At 46.7% G+C, this 24,137-nt stretch overlaps 1 protein-coding gene across 1 annotated transcript in view; it reads left to right on the top strand.

The window, feature by feature from the left end:
• Positions 1-24,137, top strand: part of MAST1 (microtubule associated serine/threonine kinase 1) — a 99,576-nt gene that overhangs the window by 62,523 nt on the left and 12,916 nt on the right. Inside the window, exons 10-20 of the mRNA XM_079959983.1 lie at positions 3,490-3,622; positions 8,738-8,805; positions 14,239-14,324; positions 16,365-16,573; positions 17,514-17,652; positions 17,813-17,945; positions 18,853-19,018; positions 19,418-19,519; positions 19,843-19,965; positions 21,729-21,838; positions 23,650-23,813. Coding sequence (XP_079816109.1) covers positions 3,490-3,622; positions 8,738-8,805; positions 14,239-14,324; positions 16,365-16,573; positions 17,514-17,652; positions 17,813-17,945; positions 18,853-19,018; positions 19,418-19,519; positions 19,843-19,965; positions 21,729-21,838; positions 23,650-23,813 — 1,433 coding nt within the window. The remainder of the gene's footprint in view (positions 1-3,489; positions 3,623-8,737; positions 8,806-14,238; positions 14,325-16,364; positions 16,574-17,513; positions 17,653-17,812; positions 17,946-18,852; positions 19,019-19,417; positions 19,520-19,842; positions 19,966-21,728; positions 21,839-23,649; positions 23,814-24,137) is intronic.

Genomic DNA, 24,137 nt, shown 5'->3' with positions numbered 1-24,137 from the left:
CTTAACTAACTACATTTTTTTCTGTGGCATCCCTGTGGGGCTCAGGAGCCCAGTTCTGTCACCCCTTGCCTGCAGAGCTGGCAGCCTCTCACCCTTTTTTGAACACCCTCCCTTGAGTGTTCCCTCGTCCTCCTCTCCTCTCCCCTCTCTTCGTGAGTCCTCTAGCTGCTGCCGCCATCCCTGGTCTCTGAGCTGTGCCCCCTGCCTCAAAGAGAGGTGCCTCCCAAAGCTTATAGCCAGGGCTGCTGCAATAAACAGCTGTGCAAGCCTTTGGGAGGCAATCAGAGAAGGCAGGGAAGGAAAGGGGGACAGAGGCCAGTGTTGCCTGCAGCACCCTTGACCATCATTCAAGGCACCCCAGGGTGCCACGGCACACTGGTTGAAAACCACTGGTTTAAGGAAAGGGGCACACACAGCCAAAGAAGGATTTGATCATACGGGTAGTGAAAATCATTGGGAAGGGGGGAAAAAATCTATTGAACTATTGTGGGAGGTGGAGTCCAAACACTGCTGGAGAGCCACATGTTCACTATCCTTGCTCTGTATCTGTTTCTATGAGGCAGATAGTGAAAGAGGCAGCTTTAGGGCAGTCCCATTGGTCAATAAATTAAGGGTGGCAAACTGGGAGGGAGACAGATCTTGTACAAGTACTCGGTCTCCCAGGAAGTTCTCCTGAGCACGGCCCAGTGCTCATTTGTTTAAACAGGGCTTTAGCCGAAGACTTCAGCAAGTCATTCTTCATTCTAATTAGAGGTGAGGCAGCAATTTGGATTTGGTGTTGCCCCAGCACATCTTGGCCCAGCCCTTAATTCTGCCTACAAAGGACATCCTGGCTTGTGTTACTTTTGTCAGCTTTGTTCCCACGTGGTAGGAGTTCATCCTGGTGCCTGTTCATCAGCCCTGTATGTGGGGAGGAGCCATAGTCCAGGAAAAGTGTTCAGTCCTTCGTACCATGACAAGTATTAGCACTGAGCCAGGCACCCTTGAGCCTTGGCACCACTTGCTTCTCTTTCTGCCTCTTAATCCTGGCTCTGCTCTCTGCCATCCACAGGGCATCAGCTTTCATCCACCTGCCGGTTTCCCTGGCAACATACTATCCAATCACAGGACGTGCTTCCTCAGCCTTGCTAGTTGCCAGGTGGTTTGAGGAGCAGGAGGCTGTGCCAAGCCAATGCAGTATCAGTTGCTGTGCTTATGTGGGCATCCCTTGTTTGAAGAGGAGGAGAGTAGCAGTAGAGAGGAAAGCAACTGATTACGCCTCTTTTTATCATATATGTATATACTTAGTTGTCAGTTTGTTTTTGCCAAAAGCTGGCTGATGGGAAGCTGTTTGATTTCCTTATTCCTTTTTCAAGTGTTTTTCTCCACCGGCTGTTGGCTTGTGCCTGACTGATGAAGAATCCCAGATCGGAAGGAAACAGTGTTGGGCAAATGCTTCTGTTCCTCCTTTATTTATTCTAGCACAGGAACTGGGACTGGTTCCCCTGATACGGTTTCCTTTGGACCTGGGAGTTCAAGGGAAGCAAAAACACCCACACATAAAGCTTTCACCAATGTTAAGTGGGAACACTTCAAATTCCTATTTTTCTATAATAACTCCCCAGTCTCATCTCTCTAATTCCCTGTCTACTGCTTTGTCTCTCCCCATCCTTTCCAAATCCACAAAACCAAACACACTGCAGTCAGAATCAGTCTTTTTATTACTCTTTCATAGCCTGGTCAGCTTGTTTCATTCCTTAGAAGCAACCTAAATTGCTGCAGCTAGGTCTGTAGCCTACATTATTTTTTAAATCTGGGTGGTGTGATCCACTAGGTAGCCCCATGGAAATTAATGAACACGGCCAAGTTTGGTCTATGAATGCCAGTAGAGCTACTCTGAGTAAAATTTAGTTGAATTTCTGATTCACAAAGAGGTTGCAACCCTCTATGACAGACCTATATGACAATTACTTTGTCATATTAAGCAAACTGCAAAATTACCACACATTAGTATAATGGTTCAGATCGAAACCTCAGTCACATAATTTCTTCACTCACTCACTGTAGGATCCCCACAGCAGAAACACAGAAATCCCTAGCTCAGCTACATAAATCAGTCTGCATCACAGTTGGTATATTTGATATCATAGAATAAAATAAATGAAATGGGAGGACCCCAATTCATCATTTAACATAAGCCTAACCACAGCAGGTGGCGCTGTGGGTTAAACCACAGAGCCTAGGACTTGCTGATCAGAAGGTCGGCAGTTCGAATCCCTGCGACGGGGTGAGCTCCCATTGCTCGGTCCCAGCTCCTGCCAACCTAGCAGTTCGAAAGCACATCAAAGTGCAAGTAGAGAAATAGGTATCACTCCGGCGGGAAGGTAAATGGCGTTTCCGTGTGCTGCTCTGGTTCGCCAGAAGTGGCTTAGTCATGCTGGCCACATGACCCGGAAGCTGTACGCCGGCTCCCTCAGCCAATAAAGCAAGATGAGTGCCGCAACCCCAGAGTCGGTCATGACTGGACCTAATGGTCAGGGGTCCCTTTACCTTTACCTTTAACCATCTTGTAACCTCTGGCCAATCCACGTTGCACCAGCCTTTTTCTATGGCCCACAGCACCCCATTTTTGCAGACCTTCATTTCTAAACAAGTAACCCAAAGAGAATCTTTAGCCTGCTTACTATGGTAAAATCCTATGCTTTTTGTGGATAAAATAATGTTTTGCACACCCAAGTCCCTGAGTGGTGAGAAGTTTCAAGGGTACTTGCACATACTTTAGGTTTGGTTCCCTTGATGGAGACAGATAGTGCTTCTGTGCTGTATGATCTTGCTTCCGTAGACAAATAGTCTGTGCAAAAGATAGAAAACTCATAGCATTAACACTTCCAACAGATCCTGCTCCCCCATTAAGTTTCTGTGGCAGAGTAGCCAAAACCATAACTTCATATTTTTGCACAAAGAACTCCAGTCTCTTTGTTCTCTTTCCCCTTGGTGACATTCCTCCAGCCAGGCAGATTTGGTGGCAACTCATTGCCCTAGCTTATATGACAAGGTAGATACTTAACAGATGCAGCTAGGGTTATATACTCAGTAAAGAAACTAGTTTGACCATTTCAGCAGTCTTCCTGTTTCTACAGAATTTGGTCCTATGAATGAAGTCACAGGATTGAAGGGGACCCCCAAAGAACCCATTTGATCCAACCCCCAAACATATTATTCCACTTTTCCTTCAAGAAGCTCAGGACAGTGTGCTTGGGGACTGTGCCATTCTACTCTAACAATTGCCCTGCAAGGTAGATTAGGCAAAGAGAAAGAAAGAGTGGCTGGTTGAGGCTTGCCCAGGATACTCTGATCCCGTTCCCACCACTCTGACCATGACACCACACCAACTCTCCCTTTTGTGAAAAAGCAAAGGCAGCTCATTGTTGCTAGCTTCCCGCAGTCTTAGAAGAGGCCTGATCCAATCCAAAGCAGGGCCCAACTCTGAGCTGTTCTACTGTCCCCTAGGAGTTTAATCCCGAGGAGTTTTACCACTTACTGGAAGCTGCTGAGGACCATGCCAAAGAGGGACACCTGGTGAAGACCGATATCCCTCGCTACATCATCAGCCAGCTGGGACTTACCCGAGATCCCTTCCCAGGTAATTCAACAAAAAATCACCTGCAGGAAAGCAGGCTGCATTCCACGTATGTACCTGGGCCGCAGTACCTACTGTGTTTTGTGAACATATGTGTATGTGGTTTCATGCATGTGCTAGCATGCTCATATTGTAACCTCCGTGGCTACGTGGCAAGTGACCCGTCCTGTTAGCTGTGGAGTTTGGCTTGACACGGGTTCCAAGAAGCACAGGCTGTTCCGTCCCCCTTCCCCCTCGTGAGGATTCTTCATGCGTGGGCCAATCACATTTCCTCTACGGTGGTTTTTTTTTTTTTTAATAATCTTTATTACTTTTCAAACTTACGGCAGACAAGAAAAAAGAACAAAAGAAGAAACAATACAATAAACAATACAAAACACAACCTTAACACTAAATTAAACAAAACAAAACAACAACAATTTAAAAAACATATAGCATACCATTTCATTAGTCTATCTTTCATTCCCTTATTTCATCGACTTCCTCTCACCTCCCTTTTTGTATTCCACTTCTGTTACTTGTTTCAGCAAATCCTTTCCATCTTTCTCTATTTTTATCATTATGAATGTCTTAACATATTTTAACCTTATTTTCCATTAATACTAAAATACTTATTTATACTTAACTCCTTATAGCATTTCTGCTAAAGCCATAAAGTTTCATTCCAACAATTTTCAAACACTCATTAATTTTACAATACTTCTATGTACAAACTTTAGACTTTCCCAATCTTCTACCACCATCTCTTCTCCCTGGTCTCGGATTCTGCCAATCATTTCCGTCCATTCCATATAGTTCATCAACCTGGAGATCCTCTGTCCGAGGCTCTTAAATCTTTTCCAAGTCCCTTCTGCAATTCTTCATATTCTTTGATGCTGAAAATGCTGAAGAGCAAGTCTCGGGGAGGCCCCAACCCAGCCATGCCCCCATTCCCTCTCGACAGGCCAGCCAACTCTCCACAGCTAGAACCAAGGTCCATACAATATCTCAAATCATGTTTCAAGACTCCTCCAGATCCAAAGACCCCCACAACTCCAATCACCTCCTGACCCAGATTCAGAACCCAAAAGTCAATAAATCCCTGCATGAAAGAGACTATCCAACCTTCCTTCTCCAGTGCAGGCAGGGCTCCAATCTTCAAATTCTAACTTTTTCTATATTCATTCATAAGAGGCCTCCACTTATAGTCCTCGATTTGCCTCTGAAAGGCTGGGGCTTCCACTTGTATTACTTTAGGTTCAACAACCACAACTTTCTCCTTCTTCTCCCCAGTTTGTCCTGTCAAAGTAGTTTCGTGTATCAAATCCTGAGCAATTTCTGTATTAATGGTCACTTTTTGTCCCAAATTTATCACTTTTTGTTCCAAGTTCTCAAGTTTGGAATTCATAACATCCGTCTTTTTGTGAAGCTGTTCCAGCGAGTAGCTTATCTTACATAAAACAGTCACTAAAGCTCCTTCTGTCAACATTCTTAAAGTCCAAGGTCAATCTCTGATTCTCACAGCTCTTATCTTGCAGCTGGAAAAAACCCACTCTTGTAACAGTTTCAAAAGCTCCCTCTAGAGGGAAACAGTCTCCACTTGTATCGATCCTTTCATGCGCATTTTAAAATATAAAGTTAGTTTCAATTTTCAATTACTTTCCCTCCTTTTTGAACGCAGAAGAGGACAATGGAAACAATATATTTCTCTTATTTAGCCATCTGTCAACATGCTATCCGTTCATAGTCAATGAACTCTCCCAAAATGTTAATTCTGCTGGCAGCCCTTTTCCAGGTTCAGAGCAGTGGTAATTTAATTTTTCACTTTCTCCTGCAGGCTCACTAAGTCCAAAATTTCCCCCCCTCTTCTCCTGCTTCCAAGGGGGGGGTTTTAACAGTTTTAACCGATGGAGATTTAATCCTTTACAAAATACTTTCCAAGGCTTTAACTTGCAATGTCTTTCCTTCAATCTATTTACAAAAGAGGAAGGCGGACTTCCTGTTTAAAACCTTCCCGCTTCGATGCCAAATTAATGCCCACTTCGCTCCGGATCCCCAAATCAGGGTTTCCCCGCGAGTAGGGTACCAGCCGAATCCCAAGTTCACAAGCTTCTCCCGCCTGTGATTTCAACGGATCTCCACTTTCACTGTTGCGGTCAGACCCTAATTTCCACGGAGTAAATCCCGATCGGAGGAACTCCGCCATTGCCTGGAGGCGCCAACCCGGAAGTCCATTTCCTCTACGGTGTTCAGGGTAACCTCTTCATGTGCAGGTTTATTGTTTAGGGTAGTCTACCTGAAGGAGCGTCTCCACCCCCACCATCCAACCCGGACATTGAGGTCCAGCACCAAGGGCCTTCTGGTAGTTCCCTCGTTGCAAGAAGTGAGGTTACAGGGAACTGGGCAGAGGGCCTTCTCAGTAGTGGCGCCTGCCCTGTGGAATGCCCTCCCAGCAGATGTCAAGGCAATAAACAACTATTTTACTTTTAAAAGACAACTGAAGGCGGCCCTGTTTAGGGACGTTTTTAATGTCTGGTGCTGTATTGTTTTTAATATTCAGTTGGAAGCCGCCCAGAGTGGCTGGTGAAACCCAGCCAAATGGGTGGGGTATAAATAATAAATTATTATTATTATATTACTTGTTAAACAGGACAGAAAAACACACCGAGGGTGTGATGTCACTGATGGGAGTGGGTGTCAGGACACCTTCTAGCCTTGACATATTTCCAGTATCTTAACAAAGAGATGAAACTCATCCAGGATTCCTTGGGGACAGAGCATCCCCCTAAGAAAGGATAGATCATGGATAGACCGCATCCCATTGGACAATTCCTTAGCTTACTGCTGGGATTTTTGTGGAGAAGACAGAACTAGATGGACTTCAGTCTGATATAGAAAGGCACTTCGGATGATGATAAGATACATTCTTTGGTTCCCTTCTTAATACAGATCAGTGAAGCCTTTGCCACTAAGAGATCCCCAGTATTGACCCTTGCTGTGTAAATCTGGACCTAGTTCACACACACATTAGCAGCCATTTATTTGTTCATATGATCGTGTATCACAAATACATGACACCTGGGGGGAAAGACCACATATGTGTGAATCTGCATTATGACTGAAAGGATGTCTTTGTATGAACGTTTTTTGAAATACTGTTCACCGCCCTGGTATCTTATTTATTAAGTTGTCATGTTAGAAAGTGTGCTTGCTTTGGTCTCAAGATGGTCTAAACCACTGAGTCTCTTGGGCTTGCTGATCAGAAGGTCAGCAGTTTGAATCCATGCGACGGGGTGAGCCCCCGCTTTGTCCCAGCTCCTACCAACTTAGCAGTTCGAAAGCACACCAGTACAAGTAGATAAATAGGTACAGCTGTGGCGGGAAGGTAAAGGGCATTTCCGTGCGCTCTGGCTTCCATCACGGTGTTCCGTTGCAACAGAAGTGGTTTAGTCCTGCTGGCCACATGACCCAGAAAGCTGTCTGAGGACAAACACAGACTCCCTTGGCCTGAAAAGCAAGATCAGTGCCACATCCCATAGTCGCCTTTGCATGGACTTAACTGTCCAGGGGTCCTTTACCTTTTACCCTTTATCTCCATCAATAAACTTCTTGATTTTGAAATCTTAAATTGGGATGAAACAGCTAATGTTTGATGCCTTAATCTTATATGGCAGATTTCAATGGTCATTCAGGGTGTGCTTCTTGGTTTATCTGTGTAAACTAAGGGACAAAATGTAGTTATATACATGTGGAATTTCTTCCAGCGAAGAAACCCCAACTTAACACGTTTGCTATAGTATTCAGGTCTCCAAATCTATCTGCCTGTCTTTCTTTCTGTCTGTTATATTTATATCCCTCTTCTTCTCCAAGGAGCTGAAGGTGGTGTACACACCTCACCTCTCCCCACCCACTTCCACTTTATCCTCACAACAACTCTGTGAGATAGGTTAGGCTGAAAGACTGACTGGCCCCAGGTCACCTAGTGAGCTTCATGGCTCAGTGGAGATTTGAACCCTGGTCTCCCATGTTCTAGTCTAACACTGTAGCCATTATGCCACACTGGCTGTCCGAGCGGTGCAGGCCAGGTGCATGTTTAATGCTTTCCTCTCAGGCTGGTTTCCCAGTCACATTTGGCTCTTCTTAAGGGACGCGGGTGGCACTGTGAGTTAAACCACAGAGCCTAGGACTTGCAGCTCAGAAGGTCAGCGGTTTGAATCCCTGCGACGGGGTGAGCTCCCGTTGCTCGGTCCCTGCTCCTGCCAACCTAGCAGTTCGAAAGCACATCAAAGTGCAAGTAGATAAATAGGTACCGCTCTGGCAGGAAGGTAAACGGCGTTTCCGTGTGCTGCTCTGGTTCGCTAGAAGCGGCTTAGTCATGCTGGCCACATGACCCAGAAGCTGTACACCGGCTTCCTCGGCCAATAAAGCAAGATGAGCGCCGCAACCCCAGAGTCAGCCACGACTGGACCTAATGGTCAGGGGTCCCTTTACCTTTACCTTAAGCTGCTTTATCCCCATGGGGGAAAGTTGTACCAGACCTGTTGCCAATTGTTTGACCCAGGGACAGGGTTGGTAGTTGCTATGTGGTATCAAAGTGCTGACACCCGGGTAAGCCAAACCATGTTCACGTGCCGATGTTGGAGAGTCGAGTGGTCTCCAAGGCACCAGATGATGGAGGGATTGCAATTTGGCATAAACTATCTGTATCTGTGTGTATTAAATGGGCATGGGCATGCATTTGTGTGAGCAGGGTAGCACAGCTGACGTCATATTCCAGTGTGAATGTAAGTATATGTGAACCCGCATACCCGCAGGTGTTTGTGTATCTGTTCCCAAGGTGTGTGCTAAGATGCATGCAAGCATATTCGCCTGTGACTTGTCTTAGCGAGAGCATGCTTCCGTCTCCTGATTTGTCGCCTTGACACGTGTATCTCTCCATCACACACATACCCCCACGCGTTAGCATGCCGCCGTGTGTGCATGTACGTACCACAAGGCATGTGCATTGGCATATATGCATGGCTGTATGCACATGTCTAGGTTTCGCCCTTTCTGTGCTTTCATGAATGACAATGGGGTTGCTAAAGCCTTGTTCCCTTGGCTCTCCCTTTGGCTCTTTCCAAACCCTGTTCTCGTCAGATGTGCTGTATGTGGAGGAGCATGATAGCGGAGGATCGAACACACCTGAGACAGAGGAGTTCACAGAGGTCAGTACACAGGGGGCACCAGCCGCACCCCAGCTCTGTGCTGTCTATCCCAACTCTTCACACATAGACACAACTCTCTCTCTGTCTCTCTTTGTCTGTCGCTCTCTCTCTCTCTCTCTCTCTCTCTCTCTCTCTCTCCATACCGCTGCTCAATGTTTCTGCCACTACATCCACATCGCAAGCTTGATCCTGGGGAAAGAGGGAAAAGCAAAGCTCCTGCACCTACTTGACTTCAGGCAGTCATCCCATTTGGTGGGCTGTTGTGCAGGAAGACAAACTAAAGGAAATCTGGGTGCATGCAACTAAAGCCCTCTATTTATCATTGGGCGTTCGGTCTCTACTGGAAGCAGCTGGAAATCAGGCCAAAGCTGTGGTTCCCAATGTGGGCACATGCCCCCGGGGGGGCAGTTTGATTTTTAAGGGGGGCAATTCGAGAATGAGTTATTTATAGTTAATGGCCTTTTAGGAATCCTCCATGTGAATAGGAGTTCACTTTTTGAATAATAAGAATTATATGTCACAGAAGGGGATCAGGATTTTAGAGATGCTTAGGTGGGGCATGGCCAAAAAAAGGTTGGGAACCAATAGGCTATAGCCAGAATTTATTGCCTGGATGCAATTAATTTACACGCCTTTGTTATGTAAGTAAGCAGTCGTCCCCCCAAGCCACGAACAGCCTCAGGACTGCGGGGTGGGGGCGAGGAGAGGAAGTTTTTCATCCCTACCTAAAGGTGATATTTGCAATTTCAGGGGAAAGTCCAATGAACTCCAAAGTAGGTTTCCCAATGGATAACTTTTGGCAGGTCAGAATTCATCATTGGCAGAGTGACACTTCCTCTCTATTCCCATAGCTGTTCTCCCAACCCCAAATCCAAATCCTTTCTGGGCTAATAGAACTTTGGGACGGGGACTGGGGCATAAACATAATAAACAGACTCATCATCTCGCTTTAATGTTTGATCTTTTACCGTGTTTTTAATGTTTTGTTGGGAGCCGCCCAGAGTGGCTGGGGAAACCCAGCCAGATGGACGGGGTATAAATAAATTATTATTATCACTGTCAAAACAAAAGGCCACCTTTAATTAATTTATTTTTTAAAAAAACATGACCATGCGCTGGGACCTGAACAGTGAAATCAATGCGCTTGGAGACCCACCTGATAATCAACCCAAGCTTTTAGTCGACGGCTTAAAACTTGCAGCTCGAGTTACGAATTTTGCATGTTAGATGACTCCCTGGGCGTTGTGGAAGCAGCTGACTTCCTTGCACCCTGACTTGGGTAGAGGTAGCAGCAGTGCCAAGGATGGCGACCCAAGCAGCAATTCTAGGGGTGCCCATGAAGCTACGTGCCATTGCACAAGTGCACTCCCCAACTCCTTGCGAAACAGCAGGGGATGATAGGGTGCAGTTCTTGGGTTCGTGGCACACTGGTTTTGGACCAGCAATACAGTCAAACCTCGGCTCCCGAACATCTCTGTTTTGGAACATTTCGGCTCCCAAACGCCAAAAACCAGGAAGTAAATGCTCTGGTTTTTGAATGTTTTTTGGAAGCTCATGCAACCAATCAGAAGCCACGCCTCGGTTGTTGAACATCTCAGAAGCCGAATGGGCTTCCTGAACGGATTACGTTCGACAACCGAGGTTTGACTGTGTATCTGTGGCAGCCCCGTACGGTAGTAGCATAGCAGATGTGCAAGAAAAGGGAAAGAGGCAGAAAAATTGGAAAAAACCACAAGGGGGGGGGATGAGAACCGGTGTGGTGGAAGTTGGAGAAAATGCATGAAGTTCCCATTTGCCTCCTCCACTCTTACGAAAGAGAAGTCCAGGCAGGCATATGAGGAGGGAAGAGAAGGAAGGTTCACATGGGAGATCTGGGAGACAAGTGGAAGAGAGGCACAGAATATGGGTGGATGAGGTGGGAGGGAAAAGAAGCCCGGATGGTGTTGGAAGCAGCCAAGAAGAAGGTTTAGGAGGAATGTGATTAGTGGGTGAGAGGAAAAGAGAAGGCACGGGTGATTGACAAGGAGCATCATGGGCAAATGGAAGGAAGAGAGGAGGCTTGTGTGAGAATGCCGGGAAGGGAAGCAGGTAGAAAGTACAGGGAAGGAAAATGAGCTTCTTAAAATATACAGTGCGAGGTGGTCCTAAGTCCTGCTGGGTTTAAGCCTAGGGACTGCTTTATCCACCCCCCTCTCTGCCTTATCCAGTGTGGTGTAGTGGTTAAGAGCGGTAGACTCGTAATCTGGTGAACCGGGTTCACGTCTCTGCTCCTCCACATGCAGCTTTTGGGTGACCTTGGGCCAGTCACACTTCTCTGAAGTCTCTCAGCTCCACTCACCTCACAGAGTGTTTGTTGTAGGTGAGGAAGGGAAAGGAGATTGTTAGCCGCTTTGAGACTCCTTCGGGTAGTGATAAAGCAAGATATCAAATCCAAATTCTTCTTCTTCTTATCAGAGTCTGTCAGGGGTACAGGGATGGCATTCATGTCTCTCATTTTGACAGCAAAGGGAGCGTAGGGAGGTGTTCTTAGTGCTTGCCCCACACTTAAGGAAGCCTGCCTTTTCTTCCCTCTTGAAGATCCCCCAAATCTTGAGCACGGAAGTGTCTCAGACATACGGCTAGGATTCATTGGGTGCTATTTGGGCTGTGGGGTTAAATTGGTAGAGGGTTTGGGTTTTCCACCACTGATGTTATGTGTTGGCTCATTTGAATGGTGTGTTTTGCATTTGGCTTTTTGATCCATTACAAAAAAGATGCTAAAGTAGAAATAAGTATAAAACTGCAGCACAGAAGCCTGCAGAAGCATGGCACGGTTGTTTGCCACAGACGTAGGAAACTGAGGTGATGGCATGGGGTAGCCAAAACAATTATGTCCAAGCATGCTGGTAAACAGAAAATCTTAGAAGCATAGAATTGTAGAATGGGATGGGGTCACCTAGTCTAACCCCCAGCAGTGCAGGAATCTCAACTAGAGCATCCCTGACAAAATGGCCATCCAACTTCTGCTTAAAAACCAAAGTCAGACCAGCTGTCGGAACAGATAGTTCTTCCTGGTGTTATGTCAGCCTCTCCTTTCTTGTAACTTGAAGCCATTGGTTCGAGTCCTACTCTCGAAAGAAAACAAGCTTTCCCCCCCATCTTCCATGTGACAGCCCTTGAGATATTTGAGGATTGCTATCATATCTCCTCTCAGTCTCCTCTTTTCCAGTCTAAGCATACCCAACTTCCTCAACTGTCTGTCATAAGAAGCGGTATGCAGTGGATTATATGACCAGCCACTCAGGTCTCAGGAAGGGAAGTACTGTGTGTGTGTGTGTGTGAGAGAGAGAGAGAGAGAGAGAGAGAGAGAGAGAGAGTGTTAGAGTGAGAGAGAGAGAGAGAGTGAGTGAGTGTGTGTGTGTGTGAGAGAGAGAGAGAGAGAGTGAGAGAGAGAGTGAGTGTATGTTAGAGAGAGAGAGTGAGTGTGTGTGTGTGTGTGAGAGAGAGAGAGAGAGAGAGAGAGAGTGAGTGAGAGAGAGAGTGTGTGTGTGTGTGTGTGTGTGTGAGAGAGAGAGAGAGAGAGAGAGAGTGTTAGAGTGTGTGTATGAGAGAGAGAGAGAGAGAGAGAGAGAGAGAGAGAGAGAGAGAGAGATGGAGAGAGAGTGAGTGTGTGTGTGTGTGTGAGAGAGAGAGAGAGAGAGAGAGTGTTAGTGTGTGTGAGTGAGAGAGAGAGAGAGAGAGAGAGTGTCATAGAAGCTACAGCGCTTTCTCAAACACCTGAAAAGGCAGGAAGCCCCACTGCTGGGAAAGTGCCTGCCTTGGTCTGAGAATCAGAGAAAGCACTGGTGTGGCAAGCAGCTTCTCATCCTCCCATTGGGGCACCTTAGCCCTCTAGCATGGTGACCAGTCTGGTTAGGCAGGAAGGTGACAAGCACAACTCCTTCCTAAACTGCACTTGACCTCAGTTAAAACTCAGCAGAGTGGAGGACCCAGAAGCAGCCCTTCTTGTGGAAGAATAAATACTCCATTCAGTAGAATGAACCCAGTTGCAGGGGACACTGGCGCCATCTCCAGCAAGCCCCAGGGGCCCAGGCACCCATAAAATTTTTGCTGTTGGTGCCTGGCCTCTGCTGCCTGCCTCTGTGTATCGCCCAATGCGACCACGGCACATGGAGGCCGTGATCCAGTCACTCCCGCAGTGCCGGAGCTGCTCAGTCGTGATGACATGACATGACATCATCACATCACCACGTCATTATGCTGCAACTCAGTGTGCACCAACGTTGGGGACCTGCAGTGGGGGGGGGGGCAAGTCAGCGCCCCTGTCAGGGGAGATCCCTTTCTAGGTTTTGCATCACAAAGGTTGTTAGAACAGTGCACATTTATTAAGAGGAAAATAGAAGGTGATCGCATGCACCCCCCAAAAATTGCTGTGCAGACTCCTTTTTTTAATAGGAAATAAAATTATTTATTTAGTAAAGATAAAGGGTGGGGATAGAGAAGAGGGAAAGAGATCTAGCAGGCTTCCACCTCCTTCATACCAGGTGGAAAAAGAGCCCAGGATGGTTCCCTCTTAGCTCCCTGCCCAGTTGATCTGCGATAGATAGGAATGAAAATAAATCTAAAGGAACTGAAAACACGTGGAATCTCTTGTCCTTCTTGCTCTTACTGACTAACCTTTCATTTGTGTGACCCAAGCTTGAGGCGTGTGGCTTCTTGAATAACAGAAGACACTCCACCAGAATAACTCCTTATTATTAGGCAATTGAGTCAGTGGGTGGATCTGCCTGCAAGGTTCATCATTAAATCCATAGTGCCGTTGCACAGCCAGGGATTGCCCCGTCTTACGTTTGTGCTTTTGGCTCTGGTTTTTTTTCTATCTTCTGCATCTATAAATGAAACTAAATGGGCTATGCCTGTTCAGTTTCAGAGTGGCTCTCTACCAATTTTCTGGTACCAGTGTTAGCTGCATTCACAATCTGTTATATTCCATACACAACTGCACTCCTAACCAGTGGCGTGCGGTCAGAGGACCAGGCTAGTTCCCTAAATGCTCTGGGTAAATTAGAGTATTAAATGTATTAAAGCCTGGTGCCTCCTTCCCAAAACTCCCTGGCTTAGAGAGGGAGGTGTGATGCTCCAACTGGGTCCAAGAGCCCTTCTGCCACCTTCCCAAAGTCCACCCAGCTTTCGGAAGGAGGCGCAATGCTCAGCACGCAACGTCACAACATAGCGATGTCACACTCGCAACGGCGGCAGCCCCTCCCCCAGCTGCCCTTGCAAGTTGGCACCTCTAGCCCTAACTGTTCCCATACCAAAAATAATAATTTGCCGTACGGCACTGCTCCTAACCTTGGTAAAGAAGGGGTCCTCAATAGGGTTGTCTTCAGTTAGCGTGGCTGGATTTCTTAGGAGCTTCTTATGCCCTCACACCCAATTTACTTACCATTACAGAGTCGTGGAACTACTCCAAAGCCAAAGAAGCCACCGGGAGAAGGAGACTTTGGAACAATTAAACTCATAAGCAACGGGGCATATGGGTGAGTGAGCTGACTCAGATCCCAAGCTCCTTGGATCTGCCTGCATAAAAGGGTCTCTCTTGCTTCTGGTTTGCTCTTTCAGCACCAAATCAGGCCTGGTTCAAATGCTTACCTGGCCCAAAGGTGCTGTTCCGAAAGTAGAGGAGTAGGCTATTTCAGCTGGTTTGAGTTGAAAGTATCGCACCGTTATGCTACAATCATCCATGCTGGGGAATCCATGTCCCATGTTTCTTTATGAGCATCATTGTGGAGGGGTGCAGGATCTTTGATATAGGGAAGCATCTGAACCAGGCTTGGAAGTTCAGGAGATATCCCTTGGGAAAAAAGAAGAATTACAATGGTACCTCTGGATGCGAACAGGATCTGTTCCGCAGCCCTGTTTGCATCTTGAGTAGAACGCAACCCGCGACTGCATGTGCACGGGTTGTGATTCGCTGCTTCTGCGCATGCGCGTGACGTCATTTTGAGCGTCTGCGCATGCACGAGCAGCGAAACCCAAAAGTAACGCCTTCCGTTATTTCCGGGTCGCGATGGAGCGTAATCTGAAAACGCTCAACCTGAAGCATATTTAACCTGAGGTATGACTGTATAAGGGTTTTTCAACCACACAGAAAGGAGAAGAATAACGGTAAATTCCTGTCATAGTAAGATGGTGTAGGGAACTGGATCTGTTGAGTGGGTCAGATTCCCAAATTACACACAGACACATGCAGGCCAAGTTTGGCAGATGTGTGGGGCAACCCACCTGTCCATCACCTGGCATCATAATGACTTTATACAGGTCAGAGTTCCAAGGAAACCTTCCAACAGGCTTGCTCTGGAGAGAGAGAAGATGCTACATCATTGAACTGAGCATTTCCCTCTCTCTCAATAGGAAGCAATGTGGATTCAGAGCGCTGTATTTTGAATCCAAAATACTCAAATTTTTAAACAGCATTTTCCTATTTGTAGAGGGAATGCTTTGCATCTAAACTGCTCCCTCTGGAGAGAAAGTGGAGCATTTCTCTCTCTTCAAAGGAAGCAGTTTGCATTTACACTTGCTCCAGCATTTTGGAATGCAAACTGCTTCCTCCCTCCATCCCCCTCAGCAGTCCATCCTAGCCAGGCTCTCTGTCACTGTATTAATGCTGACAGGGAACCGTACTTGTATAGGAACAGCAGGGAGCCCCATTTAAGGGACATCCATATTTGCCTAAAACCAGCTGTCACATATGATGTCAATTGTGGGATACCACCAAGAAGGCCCTGTTTCGTCTTGCTACTTGCCTCACACTGAGACAGCAGAGGCACCTGGAGGGAGGGTTCTGAAGAAGGCATCAAAGAGAAGGCAGGGCAATGTGGGAGCGGGGCGTTCTTCAGGTCGCAATCCTCAGACAGCTTCCCATCCAAGGATGGCCCAAGATCTTTTGCCACATTAAGGGTTTGCAGTGACGTGTAATGTTGATGCAGTGGACATATGAGCGGACAAGGGACGCGGTTGGCGCTGTGGGTTAAACCACAGAGCCTAGGACTTGTCGATCAGAAGGTCGGCGGTTTAAATCCTCGCGACGGGGTGAGCTCCCGTTGCTCGGTCCCTGCTCCTGCCAACTTAGCAGTTCGAAAGCACATCAAAGTGCAAGTAGATAAATAGGTACCGCTCCGGCGGGAAGGTCAACGGTGTTTCCATGCACTGCTCTGGTTCACCAGAAGCAGTTTAGTCATGCTGGCCACATGACCCGGAAGCTGTACGCCAGCTTCCTTGGCCAGTAAAGTGAGATGAGCGCCATAACCCCAGAGTCGGCCACGACCGGACCTAATGGTCAGGGGTCCCTTTACCTTTACCTTTAAGCCTCACTGCACCCTCCCAAAAGCTCTGGCTAAAAGCTAGTTTACCAGCCCATTGTTTAAAGAGGGGAAAGAGTCTAGTATTTATAGAGCGAGGATCAAGATCCCTCAATACACCTACATTCTCTGCTGTGTTCTTGGAGAAGTGCTTTGTGGGTTGGGGCTGCCTCTTGCTGAGCACATCCCCTCTGCTTTCTCCGCCTCCTCCTCTCACAGAGCTGTGTATCTGGTGCGGCACAAAGAGACCCGGCAGCGCTTTGCCATGAAGAAGATCAACAAGCAAAACCTCATCCTGCGCAACCAGATCCAGCAGGCCTTTGTGGAGCGCGACATTTTGACTTTTGCAGAAAACCCCTTTGTGGTCAGCATGTTCTGCTCTTTTGAGACCAAGCGCTACCTCTGCATGGTCATGGAATATGTCGAAGGTACACGGCCTCAGAACTCCTGAAGGGACTCAGATACCCCCTGGTCTCTCAGTATCACACAAGTCAGCTTTCAGGTTACATATAAAAATTAAATCCCATGTGTGAGCTTGCAGGAAACAACCCATTCTGAGAGCAGCAGTGGTTATCAGATACCCTTGAGCAAACAACGTGCACATCCTTTGTTGTACAAACAATATCCAGTTGTTATATTATTATTATTATTTATTAAATTTATCTATTAAATTAAAAATGTAGCTCAGAAGTTGAGAAAAGCATCTTTCCTGGCCATCCAAACTGATCTTATCCTTCTCAATTCATTAGCACCCAAGCTCCTCAACCAGTAGTTTCATTACTTTTAGTCAGGACAGTGATGTTACTGGAAGTCCTGAGATAGTAGTAGTAGTAGTAGTAATAATAATAATAATAATAATAATAATAATAATAATAATAATAAAAAATAATAATAATAATACCTTTATTGTCAATGTACAACCTGTGTACAATGAAATTAACCAAGCTTCTCTGCCCCCCCCAAACACTGTCTTTTATTCAAAAAATATATTTTATTCAACTGTGTCTCTGGATTCAAAGCAAGCTTGGATTGTAGGAGATGGCAGAGCTCATTTGGTGCTTGGCAGGGGCTTCCAGCATCCTGTTAGCTTTTTCAGCATGCAAGATTGGAAACACCTGTTTTTAAACCAGTCCCAAGTCGAAAGATCCCCTAGGTCTTTTAATATTAAATACAGCATGAAAGTAAGGCACAGGGAGCCAAGCCTTGTATCTGGCCTCCTACAGACTGCGCTTCTTAGCATTCCTAATGGCAAGACACTGGAGGACTGCAAGCTCCGATCAAGGGCAGGAACAGAGTAGTAGTCCTGCACTGTACGAAGAGAGTGGCCTGCTAGCTGCCTCCCTAACCACTTGGCCCTTTTCCCAGCAGGCGGGGACTGTGCCACGCTGTTGAAGAACATAGGAGCACTGCCCGTGGAGATGGCCCGCATGTACTTTGCCGAGACTGTCCTTGCGCTGGAGTACCTGCACAACTATGGCATCGTCCACCGTGACCTAAAGCCCGACAAGTATGAAGCAGAGAGCCAGAGCCTCTCCTGGGCTATCTTGCCGGGAGAAGAGCTTTGCTGTCATTCCTGGGTTCCTTTGCCAAAAGTGGGGTGGGGGGGGGGCAAGGTGTTTCTGTGATCTGAGCTCTCTTGACGGTTGCTTCTCCGGCTTTCTCCTCAGCCTGCTGATCACTTCCATGGGGCACATCAAGTTGACAGACTTTGGCCTCTCCAAGATGGGGCTGATGAGCCTCACCACCAACTTGTACGAGGGTCACATTGAGAAGGATGCCCGGGAGTTCCTGGACAAACAGGTGGGCACCCTGATGGTGTGTGTGAGAGGGGAGCGTTGTGGGCATAGCTGTCAACTTTCAGCAGCCTCAAAAATAAGGGATCAGCAGCCTCACCTGTCCTGGGGACAGTCTACGGGATATCTAACAATCCAGGATAGCAGCGGGAAACAGCGCTGGAATAAGGGAATTTCCTGCAAAAAAGGGAAGGTTGATAGCTATGGTTGTGGGTGGGTGAGCGGGCAGAATTTGAAGCATGCCATTGAAATTGTGTGGGAGACTATAACACTGCCCTGTGGTGCAGATCCAGGCTGCTCCAGGGGAGTTCTTTCTGCTCCTCTCAGATTGTGTTTACATACAAACGACAGAAGTAAGAGGACATTAATCTCAGTTAGTCATTGGCTATGGGGGTTTTCACTGCCGCCAGACCACTTGGTAAATATTTAGGGAGGTATGAGATAAGAGAGTACAAAAACCCCTGGAAGCTCTGATGTGGTTGACTTGTTTTGAAGCCCCAGCATGGACTTTAAATCAGAACTTGTCAGTCAGCAGAAGAAAGCCTTTCTTACCAAACAAGGCCTTCTGGTATTTTAGAAGGAAGACACGAGGCAGGACATGACAAATTGTCATTGTGTATGTGAGGGGGAAAGCTGTAGACTTAGGGTGTCTAACCTCCACCCCAGGGGCCTGGCAGAAGCTTTTCTGACCCCCAAGACCCCGCAGGGTGGTGGTGATCAAAACAAAAATTATATACCCAGCTCTGGGATGGATAGAGAGGTCTGAAACCTTTCCACCCGGCCCAGGACTCTGAAAGGAATGCAGATCACCCCCTTCTCAGTTGTCTCAGCTAACATATGGATTTTCCCGGCCATTGCTGGGATTTCATCCAATCTCTGTGCTGCTAGCTGAAGGACAGTTGGTGTCTTGGCAGGTGTGTGGAACCCCTGAATACATTGCTCCCGAAGTGATCCTTCGCCAAGGCTATGGGAAGCCAGTGGACTGGTGGGCTATGGGCATCATCCTGTACGAGTTCCTGGTGGGCTGTGTGCCATTCTTTGGAGACACCCCTGAGGAGCTCTTTGGTCAGGTCATCACTGGTAAGTGAAGGGCAGGTGTGTTTGGGTCGCTGTGATCCAGCTATGAGCTCAACATTGTTAGTTGCTGGCCTTGGAATTTCCTCCAGGCTTGGCTCAGTTGCTCCTGCTCAACCAAGGTGAATGGAGGGGTGAGAGGAGGGTGCTGTTTGAGTTGGTGGGGAGAAAAACCTTAGGAGGGTATCATGAAACAGAGAGAAGCATTAAGGTGGAGCTTTGTGTTCAGAGGCTCTGTGAGCTGCTTTCTATGTTAGGAAGATGCTTGGCATACGAGCCCATTTCCCAGTAACAATAAAAGCTGTCATAATAATCTACACATTGAGGAGACCCTTCTAACCCTCCCTAATCCACCCCATGAGCAGCCTTGTCCACCAAGAGCTTCTCTGTTCTTTCTGCTTTCAGATGACATCTTGTGGCCGGAAGGGGAGGAGGCCCTCCCAGCAGATGCTCAAGATCTCATCTCCTGCCTCCTGCAGACCAACCCTCTTCTCCGCCTGGGGGCAGGTAAGGACACTTGGTCAGGGTGCAGGGCAGTTAGTTAGGTGGGGCTTCAGTGTGTGATCCAATCCAGAAGGAGGGGAGGGGTAGTCCTGCCCCCAGATCTCTAGATCCTCTTTCGGGGTGTTGCAACCTGGGACGCCAAATTGTTGACCAGCTGTGGCCTTGGTAGGTCTGTGTCAACATTCCCTAAGTGCTTAGGATGTTGTCCGCCCCTCCGCCGCTACCAGGCCGCAGAATCGCATGTTTCTAGGAAAGAGCACCTCTTGCCATGTCCAGTTTGATTGTCCAGCAGAGGGCAGCAAGACTTTGGTCTTTGTGTTTTGCAGGTGGCGCCTACGAAGTGAAACAGCATGCATTTTTCAAAGATCTGGACTGGAACGGGCTTCTGAGGCAGAAAGCAGAATTCATCCCTCACCTGGAGTCTGAGGAAGACACCAGCTACTTTGACAGCAAGTGTTAACATTCTGCTTTCTTTTTCTCTCCCCCTTCCCAAATGTTTTCCTTTAACAAACAAGAGTGAGGCTGCTGGCCTGCACCACTTCCCACTATCCGGAAACACCTAATCCCAGATTGCTCATGTTAATAAGGGCCTTCTCCTTCCTTCTTCCATACCAGAGAGGCGTCAGTGGGGGATTTCCATTGCAAATATCAGCTTCAGAGGAAACATTTTCACCAGGGGCCCCCACCAGGAGAAAAGGGCCACAGCTCAGTGGCAGAGTAATGCCTGCAAGCAGAAGGTCCTAAATTCAATCTCTGGCACTTCCAGCTGAGACTAGGAGAGACCCCTGCCTGGAACCCCGGGAGAACTGCTGCCAGACAGTGTGGAACATTATGAACCAGTGGTTGCCTCTGTAGGAGGCAGTGCCCTGTGTTCCAGTGAGAGTCACACCACTGCAACTGCTATTGTATTATTATTTTTTTAAGATGTATGTCAAACACATCTGAAGGCAGCCCTGTTTAGGGAAGCTTTTAATGTTTGATGCATTACTGTATTTTAATATTGTGTTGGAAGCCGCCCAGAGTGACTGGGGAAACCCAGCCAGATGGGTGGGGTATAAATAATAAAATATTATTATTATTATTATTATTATTATTATTATTATTATTATTACACTGTCAGGATGCTGCCAGCGGCTTCTAGCTGGCTGCCCAGGAAAGTATGAAGACAAGGAAAAGTTTCTTACTGTCCTTTTTTATTTCAATATTACAGAGAGAGGCTATTGAACCCAGCCTCTTGGATAATGGGTTTGTCCTGAGTGAATCTCCACATCCACACACCCACACACACCCATCTCTCCCACTTCCTCATTCCTCATTCGTCATTCTCATTGTCTCCTCTACGGGTCCTGCTATGTGTCTTTGAGCTCTTTGCTCTCCTACTTTAAAGGCTCACCGGGTTCTGGGAGATGGGGAGTCTGGAATGCTTTCTAAAGACACCATGTCAGCCAGCTGCCATTGCGGTCCTGCCTTCTCCTCTCCCATTATTTCCCAACTTTCCCCCTCTTCTGCCTCTGAGCTGTGACCTCCCTCAAACCCCTGTTGTCAGTCTATACTGTCTTCCTCTTCCTCCTCCCTGGAAGGGTCAGGCTGGGGAGGCAGTCTCCACCATTCCTCCTCTGCCCAGACCCTGACAAACAAATTCTTAAAACGTAATGCGCTAAATGCTAAGGTGCATCTGATGTCCTGCCTAGTTTGGTTCACACGGCCAAGATCAAAGATAAGCCTCTGCCTGCTCTGGGCTTGAAATCTTTATCATCCATGCCATACAACTGTAGGTGATTGACAGGTAGGTGACCTCCCCACCCACCTGTCAAAAATGGTCCATGGAGGGTGGGCCAATTCTGGATCTGATCCTCAGGTTGAAAAGGAGTCCCCATCCGCTCTTATGTGACAATGGCAGCGTAATTCTGGGAGATGACGGGGACATTCTAGGGTTCTCATTTGTTTTTAAATGGGTATGCTCCTCATCTTTGGGGTGGGGGTGCAAAGGGAGAGGCTGCTTGTCCTGGTGGGGCTTTGTTTCTGTTTTTCCAAGTTTCCTTCCTGTTCAGGGTGAGATGTTCCACTTGGGTGTAGGAAGGAAGCTGCCCCTGTGATGTTTCTCTTTCTCTAGCCATTTGGGGCCAGGCTTAGAGGGAATTTGGGCAGCTCCACAGCAATCCTGCTGCCCAGGTCTCCTGCAGCTCCCATGAGACAGTTTTCCTCTTTCCAGCTCGCTCCGATCGTTACCACCACATTAACTCATATGATGAAGATGACACGACTGAAGATGAACCTGTGGAAATAAGGCAGTTTTCATCTTGCTCTCCCAGGTTCAGCAAGGTGAGAGTCCTCACTGACTGCATTTAATTCGAATTGTTGTTGTTGTTTAACACTGGTTCTGTGGTTATAGTGTGTGCTCAGAAGCCCACAGTTTAAATCTCACCTCAGCCTCAAGGTCACAAGTGTCCCTAGCCACTTCCATCTCTGTCGCCTCTCTTTCTTTCTGCAAATAAACAAGGATATTGTTACTGGCCTACTTGGCAGGGTTGCTGTAAGGATTACTAAGATAATGTATGTGAAATGCTATAAATACTTTTAATTGCTCTATGAAATGCTTCTGTTGTCTTCTTCATTCTTCTCCTTGCCATCAGCCTGTCATTAGCAAAATGTGCTTGGGAGCACAGTGCAATGAGGAGTCAGGATTTCAATGGCGTATGTTGGGGATGGGTAGCCAATAAATGTATTGGCTATCTTCATAGCACATCTCTATAGGGAGGCAATACAATAGGAGATTGTCAGCAGCAGCACAGCCCTATGCAAACTTATTCACTTAAGTGTGCAGAACTATGGTGTCCAAGTCGTGTGTTTGTTGAGCTAATGTGTGGGTAGGTGGCTGGGTATTTTCAGGTGAAGATTGGCAGGAAGAAGGGATGCTTGAAGTCTCCCGCATGGGCCAGATCTGCACACTCAGACCTTTTAAAGACTGTTCCCAGCACCCCTGGTATAGGATCTGAAACCAGCAGTAAACCTCACTGATGAAAAACATATACAGTGGTACCTCTGGTTACAAACTTAATTCGTTCTGGAGGTCCGTTCTTAACCTGAAACTGTTCTTAACCTGAGGTACCAATTTAGCTAATGGGGCCTCCCACTGCCGCACAATTTCTGTTCTCATCCTGAGGTAAAGTTCTTAACCCGATGTACTACTTCTGGGTTAGCAGAGTCTGTAACCCGAAGTGTTTGTAACCCGAGGTACCACTGTACTTGAAATCACCTTGTGGGCAGTGGGAGATTTTCTGTGGAGAACTGAAAGATTTGGGAAGGTTTAAGAGCACAGCCATGCTATGTGTTAATTATTGGCGGCTGAGATACCTTTCAAATTTTCCCTTACAAACACCAAAGAATGTCTTAGAAGGCTCTGGGTGCTGTGTTTTGTTTTTGTTGTTATATCCTCCACACAACATGCTTCTGAGTGTGTGTCCTCGAGGACAAGTTTATTGCCTAATTAATCGAACTTACGTTTTCACCTGTGGTTTTAGTACTGCATGAATGATTGATGGATTGTTTTGTGGATGGTTGGGTCAACTGCTTTGCGGCCGTCTGTAGTGAAAAACAGTCTATAAATAAGGAAAATGAATACATATTTATTTATGTAGACAAGGATTAAACGTAAGGTATTGGTTGTGTTTAGAATTGATTTATGAAAGATTTAGAAAACTTATTGATTAGAATATTTGTGTGAGATTGTACGGGAAAAATACAGAATAACAGATACAATCTTGCTTAAAATGTATATAGGAAGTGCAGTGTAAGCAATGGAAGTCAACCAATGAAATTGTATTATTATTTTCATATTGAGATATTTGTAGAATAAACTTGCAATAAGTTCTTCCAACTTTTCTTCTTCTTTTCTCTTTGTTTTCTTTTTTCTTTTCTTTTTTCCTCTTTTGTTCCTTTTTTCATATATATGGGCTTATTTGAAATATATATGTATGTATTTGCAATATTTTGCTTATATTTTGTAACAATTATGTTAAATAAATTAAAAAATTAAAAATAACTACATAAGCAATAAAGCTGCTCCTTATAGCACGTTGCTGTACCATTTCTCACCGTTCTGGCCTTTGCCGCCTGCCCCCCCCCCAATACAGGTGTACAGCAGCATGGAACACCTCTCCCAGCATGAGCAGAAGACTCCAGGTGTCACCAAGAGGGACCAGAGCAACAAACACAAAGATGAGAAGCTCAGCAAAAGGGAGAGCCTGGGCAGCTTCACCCTTCGAGAGAAAAGCTGGCGTACCAACTCCCCTGAAATGTGAGTCTCCACCCTGTGGCTTTTGTTCCTCAGCCCCCAGACCTGGAGGAGACTGAGGGCACTTGAAAGAGGAGCTCTCACTCCAGCTCTGAGAGGCAAATGTGGGCTTCAGGGTTTCCTGGATATTCCAGGGCTCTGGTCCCAATCTCTGGTCCCTGGCAGACACTAGCTGCTGTTAGTCCAGCACTTCCCCATATGGCCTGAGGACTTAGCAGAGAAAACTAGAAATATCAGCTGAATACAGGATGCTTAGAAAATGGACGCCGTCTGTCTAACTAGTACATTAATCAGCTGTTCCCAGAATCACAGAATTGTAGCGTTAGA

The sequence above is a fragment of the Podarcis cretensis genome (assembly GCF_951804945.1).
Source record: "Podarcis cretensis genome assembly, chromosome: 17".
NCBI classification, from domain to species: domain Eukaryota; kingdom Metazoa; phylum Chordata; class Lepidosauria; order Squamata; family Lacertidae; genus Podarcis; species Podarcis cretensis.
The sequence above is the reverse complement of the archived record's forward strand: the minus strand, read 5'-3'. Positions and strand labels throughout refer to the sequence as shown.